Source organism: Coturnix japonica, chromosome 2 (genome assembly GCF_001577835.2).
Source record: "Coturnix japonica isolate 7356 chromosome 2, Coturnix japonica 2.1, whole genome shotgun sequence".
Taxonomy (NCBI): Eukaryota; Metazoa; Chordata; class Aves; order Galliformes; family Phasianidae; genus Coturnix; species Coturnix japonica.
This window is the reverse complement of record NC_029517.1, coordinates 38,034,889-38,043,983: the sequence shown is the minus strand read 5'-3', so window position 1 is coordinate 38,043,983 and position 9,095 is coordinate 38,034,889. Positions and strand designations below refer to the sequence as shown.

Here is a 9,095-nt window from a genome sequence, read left to right as displayed (position 1 = left end):
TTAAGTTGAAGGAGGGAAGATTTAGGTTGGATATCAGGGGGAAGTTCTTTACTGTGAGAGTGGTGAGGTGGTGGAACGGGCCGCCCAGAGAGGTTGTGGATGCCTTGTTTCTGGAGGTGTTCAAGGTTGGATGGGGCCCTGGGCAGCCTGGTCTAGTATTAGATATGGAGGTTGGTGGCCCTGCATGCAGCAGAAGGGTTGGAGCTTGGTGATCCTTGAGGTCCCTTCCAACCCAAGCCATTCTATGATTCTATGCAATGGCAAGTTCTTATGAATGGCACCTGATACTGGGTATGGTTACCTACCACGGTACGCAGTGACTACAATAATACAACCCTTTAGAACGGTCTAGAAATTATTATGGAAAATACATTTTCTAATAAAATTATTCGACTGAAGTGTGTATCTTATCATGCTACTTCACAGCACATAGTAATGGAAAGCACAGCACAAATTGCCATTTCTTCAAGTAAATTACTTCAACATCTTCTTGTGTAAGTGGTCAATCGGTACGTCAAGTCAAATCTCAGTCTATTTTTAAGTTAAGTTATCTTTCCTGTGAACATTAGCTTTCTGCATGGGTAACTTGTGTGTACAAAATACAGCATATTGTTTACAGTGCGATAGAAACTTCAGAAAAGCATAAGCTTCAAACACAAGGCAGAAGGTTTTAAACAATCTTCCTAAAACAAGGACAAACTTCCTCACGGTAAAAACATAAGTAACCACACATTTCCAGAATAAATTTAGGACCCAAACCTTAGAAGACATTCAGAGCTGCTGAGCTTTTTTAATCCATGAAGACTCATCACAGCATAGAGCAGGACTGTTTTTACTGTGTCGGTATAAGTAGATGCATAGATTTTTGCAGGAGTAAAGTCAACATGAGCAAAGTGTTATTCAATGCAAGTAAAAATCTAAGACATTGGATAACAAGGTCTTCTACATCTCTCAGTATACCAGCTGGTTATACACTGGTATCAAAATGCTTCACAAAAAGATGGCTGCCATAGGCTTATGTGTAATTCACCATCATGTGGACAGGGTAAATGAAACCTATTTCATTTAGCACACAGATGTGAACATATCTGAGGAGAGTGTGGTCTGCCAGATGGCTAAAACTACCTGCAGATGCAAAGCATGTGTACTTTACACAAGTATTAATTTAGAGGAACAAAACACTTCTGTTTTGCTTCCTCTATCATTAACCAAACTCTTAAAAAGTTTCTGTTTTCAGTATCTGTGGGGAGCTGCTGATAAACAAGGTAGTGTGACTACAGCTAAAATGGAGGCACACGGTTAATAACAAAGAATAGCAAGTGCATGTGCCTGTCTAAACCAGTTTTTTTCCACTATCCTGGAACGAGAAGGTTAGTTCCTATTTCATGCTTATTTAATTACGAACAAGATTCCTTAGATATGTTTCTACAAGAATAATAACAGCATTCATCCATGTAGGCCTACAGAAGTTAATTTTTATATAACTGTGTATTTTCCACTGAGTCCTTGAGATCTGTGGAAATTTGGTCAGCAGCAACACGTTCTACTTTCTCTGCACACCGTCTCCTCTTGCCAATGATTATTTTCTTCGCTGGGTAGGAAATTGAAATTTTTATGCAAACTACTTCTGAAGCATATTAATGAACAAATGGGTGGAAACTACAGTGCCAGGTACTTGCCTCTACAAGACTTACTGCTTGTAGGTAGTCATTCATTAGAAGAAATGTTAGCTTGAAAACTTAACTGTTCTATTCTATACAGAGCAAATTTCTGTATGTATCTATTCAACCATTAATAAGAGCATGCAGAAAAGATGGAGGTGAGAAATCTAGCTGCTCTTCTGAAGACACATGTGTTCACTGGGGTGTGTGTCCTGTTTAGATTCACACTTGATAGTGAGATCTGCAAACATTAAACACCCCAGGTGCAAAGCAAAAACAGAAGCGAAAGGAAAATCATATCTCACTGGGAATATCCACACTTTCTGTGGAGGCAGGGGCTGTCCTGTTGCTGTCTGCAGCTGAGCCCTTTTCTGTGAGATACTCTATGCTGTTAATTTTCTGACTGTACCACTGAATAACTCTTCAGATGTCTTCAGGCCTATTTTTCCCCCACAGGCTTTACTGTTTAATTTTAAATTGAATACAAGGTCACTCGTAACCAAATAGGATCTATTTAATACCTGCTCAACTCTTAGGATCACCATAAGGAAAATACAGATGGTACCATGGTACTGTGTAGCAATGCAGTACTTCCAAAGCGCTGTTTGTCCTAACAGCCAGTGGAGATGCTAAGAACGCACTAACAGCTCCGAGCACACTGGCCTCTAACAGGGTGAAACAGGCAACGAGCGTTCTGCAAGCAGCAGAAATTATGAGTCATGTCTGCAACATCCTTTACCCATGTGAATTCTTGGAATCGAGTGAAAGAGGAGGAATTCCTATGGCAGCTTTTCCTTCTGTGGGAACATTAACGGGATCTCAGGCTTTTCCTGTTGAAATCTCTGAGATTTTTGCCTCCTCCACCGTTCAAGCAGAGGTAGCTCTTCTAGCACACCAAGCTGTGGGCCGCACTGTGTCACAAAGCATCTGTAACAGGGAAGGGGAAAGGTTTGAATGGGAGGCCTCCATGACTGTTCACCTGTAGGAATCACATTTGTGTACATTCTAAGTGTAAGACGCTCAACATCACATACCATTAAGAAACCGAGTATTTCTGCTCTTGACTTGTTTCACTTTGAGCAAACCGAGCCCGTCAGCCACACAGGTACAATTCACAGCAATTTGGGCGCAGTTTCTATCTGTGTATTGCATTCAGCAACCGGGAGACTCCAATGAGTGAGGACAGCCTCCATCCTCCCGGCCATGAGCCGACCTCAGGGCTGCACCAACCTTGTTACATGGCTTATCCGAGATGCCACTGCTCGCCAGGAGCCGCGTCAGGACAACCTTCCTCCCCACCCGGGCACCCCGAGGAACGACACAGACAAACTTGGTGGCTGCACACTGTATTAGAACCACTACGGCCGCCCCTCAGCGAGTCACACGGACAGACGCAACTCGGCTCGCCGCGGCCCTCGCTCCCGCCTCCGCCCCTAACGGCCGCAGCACCGGCTGCCGGCGGCGGTTGAGGCTTTAACCCCTTCCCTTCTCCTCCTTCCCCCGGTCCGAGCAGGGTATCGCCTCACCCCGTGAGGGCATTGCGGAGACCGGCTCCGCCGCCGGCCTCGCCCTCAGCGCCGCCCCGCACCTTGCGTGAGGAGAGGGGCGGGCGGCTCCGCTCCGGGTTCCAACACCCCGCCGCGCAGGGGGAAGGAAGGCGCCGTGAGCCGCCCGCTCCCAGCGCGGGGCCGCCCCCAGCATGGCGACAGCGTAGAGGAGCGGCCGTGCCGCGGTGCCCGCCCCTTCCCGCCGTGCCCCCCAGAGCGCGGCGCGGAGCGGCGGGATGGCGGCGGCGGGGCCGAGCGGCGGCTGGGCGGCAGGCAGCAGCAGCAGCAGCAGCAGCAGCACCGTGCCGAGCAGCTCACGGCGGCGCCCCGCATCCGCCGGCAGCGGCCGCGCCGGGACCGCCAGCTGAGCCGGATCGCGGCTGGCGGCTCTACCCTACGGCACCGACGCACCGAGCGACGCGTTGCAGCGCCCGGCGCCTTCCTCTCCGAAGGGCGGCGGGGGACCATGGGCGCCAAGCAGAGCAGCCCCACCGCCGCCAACGGCCGCACCCGGGCGTATTCGGGCGGGGATTTACCTTCCTCCAGCGGCGGCGGCGGCGGCGGCGCTAACGGGACCGGCGGGCGGGCGGCGAGCGGGCGCTACCCGCACCTGGCGGCGGCGCCACACGGCGCTCACGGCGGATCGGCGGCGGCGGCGGCGACGGGGGGCGCGGCGGGCACGGCGCCCCGCAGCAGGTCCCTGGGAGGTGCCGGCGCCGCGGCCCGCGCCGCGCAGTCCGCCTTCAACATCCCCCACAGCAGCGGCCCCTACGGCTCGCAGGACTCGGTGAGCAGCACCCCGGAGGAGGGCGGCCGGGACCGGCCCGCGGGGGGCGGCGGATCGGCCGGCGGGCCCCGGCTGGTGATCGGCTCGCTACCCGCGCACCTCTCGCCGCACCTGTTCGGAGGTAAGGGCGGCCGCGGGGGTAAGGGGGGGAGCTGAGGGCGGCCTCTCCGTGTACCCATGGAGGCTGCAGCCCGCCCGCTGTTTGTAAAGAGTTTTTGGGAAGTGGGGGCTGAAAACTGGAAGCAAAGCCGGGGCAAAGCACGGTTAGGAGGAAACGGAGCCTCCCGGCCGCCGACTTTAGACTTTAATAGCCGTAATCAGTGCCTGTGTAAATACTCCTGCCTTACTACTTACATAATTAGAATTTAATTGGATCATGCGTCTCGGCCCTTTATTCTAAAATCGGACCAAACCTCTCTTTAGATGCTGATCGCTACTTGGCCGACGCTCGTGCCTTCGAAGCTCTCGGTTTCTCAGTTGTGAGAGCTGAGAAAAAGAGAAGCGAAAGAAAGTTGTTATTTCCCCTAAGAGAGGGGCGCGGAGGGCTGCGTTTCCCTACCCAGGCGGTCCCGGGGACGGCCACGTGTGTTGGGCAGCAGAGGAGCAGGAGGCGAACCAGCAGCCCGGGCCCTTTGAGAAGTGCATTAGACTTGGAGCGAGTGTGTGCAGCTTTTTTGTCTTTCTAGTTTTATTTGTTTAGCTAGTGGAGGGTTTGCGTTTTACTGCCTGGGTTCTTTGCTTTAAAGTTAAGAGCCTGCACGGAAACTGCCGACTGCTTGCAGCTCTACTCATTCTAAAGGTCGCTGTTTGTACTGGTCACGCATTCAGGTGCAAGGTGACATTTTCCAGTGGATTCATTCTTTTTGATAAAGCCAATATTTATCATGGAATACATGTGTTACAAGCAGGCTGAATACCGACCGGCTTCCCCAACAGCTTTATTCTCAGTAGGGCAGGACTAACAGCAAATTACCACGTTTCTGTATTGCAATTAATGGACTCGTGCCTGGTGTTTGCAGCAGACTGGGTTCCCTTCCCTCCCGTGGTGCGACCTGTTGGCAACTGAAGCCTGGTGGGGCGCTCAGAGCTCTGTCACATGCCCATCACTGTACTGACCTGGGGGCACCAGAGCTGTCACTGCCTGCAGCCAAAGCCATCTCCTCCCTGTGCAGCTCTGAGATGCAACAGAGAGCTGCCAAGCCCTGTCATGTTAAAGGAGTATTTGCCCTGAAGAAAACTACTGCTGTCATAGCACCGAGCTGCTGAATAACAGTGCTTTGTTGCAGGGGTACTCGCTGTAATGTCAGGATAGCTTGCTGGAGGTAGGTGCATATGTTTCTTTTAGTGAGGAAAAGATGCCCTACTGCGAGTGTTGTGAGGTTCATGCTAAGCACAAGGGAATTAAAGCATATGGCTTTAACGTTGTTGTAACGAAAAACTTCTTTTTTTCTCCTTGCCTGGATATTATCTGACAGCCTGCCTTGCTTCAAGGAAGCTCTGAGTTAAATGTAAGTGCTGCAATGAGGAGCAATGATCTACCTAGCAAACTGGTCACATGCAAGAAGGTCTCTTCAAAACAACTCTGAACTTGATTATGCTTTTTTTTATGGCATGTCATAATGCATTAATTGCTTTACAACAGCTTGTCTTCTACAAATCTCTGAAACTGGGCTACTAAAGGGGATGTAGGTTGAGGTGAAGCAAAGCTTATTGCTTCTACTGGTGCAGAAGAAGCACCGGCAGAGGTGCATTCTCTTCATCTCCTCATGAAAAAACAAGGAATGCCATACGTTGGGATTTTAGTGGCCAGTGTTAAAATAGACTCTCCATAGGTGGTCATGAGGTGATCATAAATCATTTTGCTTTTTCTGTTCTAAAAATCTTAGTGTTTCTTATCAGGATGAATAACTGTTTAACTGGAATACAGCAGTGCTGGTGAAAAAGACCTCATTCGATATACTCCTTTTTTACAACTTAAATATTCTGTGATATCAGTGACACAACCAGATGATGCTGAATTGAGACACCCCAGTTTAGTTGCAGGCTTTGTGTTTCCTCTGTTTCTCATACCAATTAGGTGCTTGGAATGTGTATCCTCAATGAAGATCGTAACTTGGTATCCTCAGAATGGTGAAAAATAACTTTGAAGGAGTGTTTTTGACCCGACGGTAACTAGCTCAAGCTTGTCTAGGTGTGGTATCTGGCATTTAACTTGTGTATTAAATGCATGCTGAAAGTACCCTCCCTTGTTTTGTAACTTGCAAACACAGTTGTTTCTTTTCGTCTTGAAAACACCAAAATTAATTTGTAGAATTAGCACAATAGTTCTATTCAAATTAAAAAAAGAAAGAAAGAAGAAGAAGTTGAACTGCATTTTTGTCTGTTTATAGTTTTAGGGATACTGCTTGGCTTCATCAATCATTGATGTGTGGGTGGGTGTTGCATTTGTTTGATGACTGTAATTAATTTACCACTAGTGAATTAGACTGTATTGTCATTTTTACTGAGCAGCTTTATATACAGAAGAGGAATATATACATATTAATTCTCTAATGTAACGCATTTAAATCCATACTATGCTTATTAATATACTAGAATATAGAAAGCATAGTATTTTCTTATTGTTATCATATTGGAGAATATGATGATTTAGTTGCTCGGTTCCTTTGACTAGATTTGCGGTAACAGCAGCCTTGTCTAGTTCTGAGGATCTAGTGCTCCTATCTAACCTCAGGCTTGTGTACCTCATGGTGAGAACGTAATGGAGTAAACGCTGCTGTGCACCCTTGTGTCTTAACTCAGATTAACGTGCATGGACAAACTGAGGCCCCAAGAAGAAAAAAGAACCCCAAGCCATGTTTAAGTCTGTGCTACAGGCACGTATGGAGTTGTCTTAGTGCGCTAAGCAGAATGAGACCCAAATTCCATGAGATCTCAGGGCACACCCAGATGTAGAGGACAAACCTCCGCATTATGTTCAAGCACTCTCTTGCAACACAATGCCAAGTTCCAGTTTCCTATAGGGTGATAACACTGCTATCAGGAGTTTGAACCAGTAGTTTCCCGTTTTGTTCCTCAGCGAACGGGACTTCCCCTTCCAGCCCCAATGTAAATATTCTTACCTTTGTTAAGAGCAGCATGCTAAACAGTTGGTCTTGAGATCCACGAGTGATTTCATTTTTTCCACTGTTTTTATGCAGTGAGTGTATCTGCACAGACTGCCAGCTACGGCTATAGCTCTAACCTGCTTTTGTCAGTAATGCTTGTCACTATCAGCTCAAACTGGAGCTTCTTTCAGAATTTTCTTTGATTTGGGTAACTACTGAAGTGTTGATTTCATCATTTGAAATGCTGGTAGCTCCTTATTATCCCTCTTTCTTTGTGATCCTTTTCCAGGCGGTCACAACAGGGAGAACTGTTGGTGAAAACACCTGCTAGAAATACACATAGCACATGAAGCATACCTTACAGTGCAGGATTTACTGCCAGCCACTGACTGTATGTAATGCTTTCTGGGTAGAACCTTTCATGTGTTTTGCAGTAGCATTTGTTTGCAATAGTAGCTAGTAGAGGTGATGACTGAATTCTCCAGGCTACAGGAAAAGGTTCTCTTCATCCTTCTTATACCTTTGTTCAGGAGGCAAGTATCTTCTGGTCCCTTCCTTGCCTTTCAAAAGTACTGCTGATTTGTGAAATCATGAGTGTGAAACTCCTAAACACTTCAGATTTTAGTGCAGTTCCTGTTTTGCCAGTGAAGTCTGTAGCTCTGAGGTCTTTGCCTCCTGATGTGGGAGGAGTGTTGGGAAGTGTGCTTTGCTCTGAGACTTTTGGGATATCCTCTATGTGTCTGTGATTTGTGTCAGGAACAGTGAAACTTACTATTGCAATTTCACCCTATTGCAATTTATCCAACATTTGAGGAAGGCCAGTTCATCTTCAGTACAACTTATATTTCTCTAAATTGCCCTCCAGCCATTCAGAATGAGGAAAGGTTGTAAGGTTTTGGTCTAATAAAAGATATTGCTTTTCCATATAGACTCTAACTTTTCCTTTAGGGATATTGTAACACAGGCATATGCTCTTGTGAGCATAATAAAAATAAAAATCCCACGTGTACTTTCAGATAGTTTCACTGTTGCTGTTCAAAGGTCTTCCAAGATGCAGCACGGTGAAAACCAATAGACTGTGTTTGCTTTGGTGATTTGCTTAGTTTCTGTTCTCTTGGGTGCAGCGGTGACGCAGTCATAACCATGTTTTTACACTTTGGGAGAGTCGTAGTCATGAGAGGCTGTCTTTATTGTGCTTCTTGTAAAGGAACAGTAAAGTGGAGACCACTTTGCAAGATGAGAGAAGTCCAAACGCATCTATATATGTATGTACACCTTTACAGAAACCATAGGTTGTGAAGGAGATGGATGTGTGCCTTACTTTTTCATCAGTTTTGCATATGAATTCACTTCAGAGTGAAAGAGAGGAGTTGCTTCAGCAGTTGCTGAAGATATGAGAGGATTTGGAAATCTATTAGTATCCTATTAACTAAAACGCAGGTTAAAAAAATCCATTGTGCTAGGAAAACAGTTCAAGGATAAATCTGTTGATAAGGAGCTCTTGAAGAATTCTGCTGACAGGTGAGTTTGAGGAATCTGATTGCTTTTCAAGGTCATGTTGTCCCATGTTTAGGGGGCTTTTCTGTTATTCATTTCTACATACAGTGGGCAACGTAGAGCTCCTGGCAGTCAGCAGAGATATAAATTCTCCTAAGAACAGTTGGAGGACAAGAGAAAGAAGTAAAAAGTCCACCTTCATCACCACCTGCCCTAGCTCAGAGTGATTATAGCCTCAAATGTTACATGTTTGGACAAATGAGCTAAGAGAACTAAGGAGCACTGCTGGCAAGCAGTGCTGGGGAATCTCCTGGGTCATGTTTTAGTTCCCTTCAGATAGGGATACAGCCATGTCTCTGTGATGATGGGTTTGGGGTGTCTGGACTAAAGGTAGAGGCAAGTGATTGAGTAGCTTTTCCCTTTTCCCTTTTCCCTTTTCCCTTTTCCCTTTTCCCTTTTCCCTTTTCCCTTTTCCCTTTTCCCTTTTCCCTTTTCC

The 9,095-nt window shown here is 47.0% G+C and overlaps 1 protein-coding gene and 1 long non-coding RNA gene across 2 annotated transcripts in view; one reads left to right on the top strand and one right to left on the bottom strand.

The window, feature by feature from the left end:
- Positions 1–631: 631 nt before the first annotated feature.
- On the bottom strand, positions 632–3,405 carry LOC107309324. The gene is made up of 2 exons (XR_001553154.2): positions 2,696–3,405; positions 632–2,588 (listed from the first exon to the last, which is right to left on the bottom strand). It is a non-coding gene; the product is annotated as an uncharacterized LOC107309324 (long non-coding RNA).
- A 65-nt stretch (positions 3,406–3,470) lies between these two features.
- Positions 3,471–9,095, top strand: part of ZNRF2 (zinc and ring finger 2) — a 47,240-nt gene continuing 41,615 nt past the window's right edge. The window contains exon 1 of the mRNA XM_015854022.2: positions 3,471–4,116. Within this exon, the coding sequence (XP_015709508.1) occupies positions 3,675–4,116 (442 nt within the window). The 5' untranslated portion in view covers positions 3,471–3,674. The remainder of the gene's footprint in view (positions 4,117–9,095) is intronic.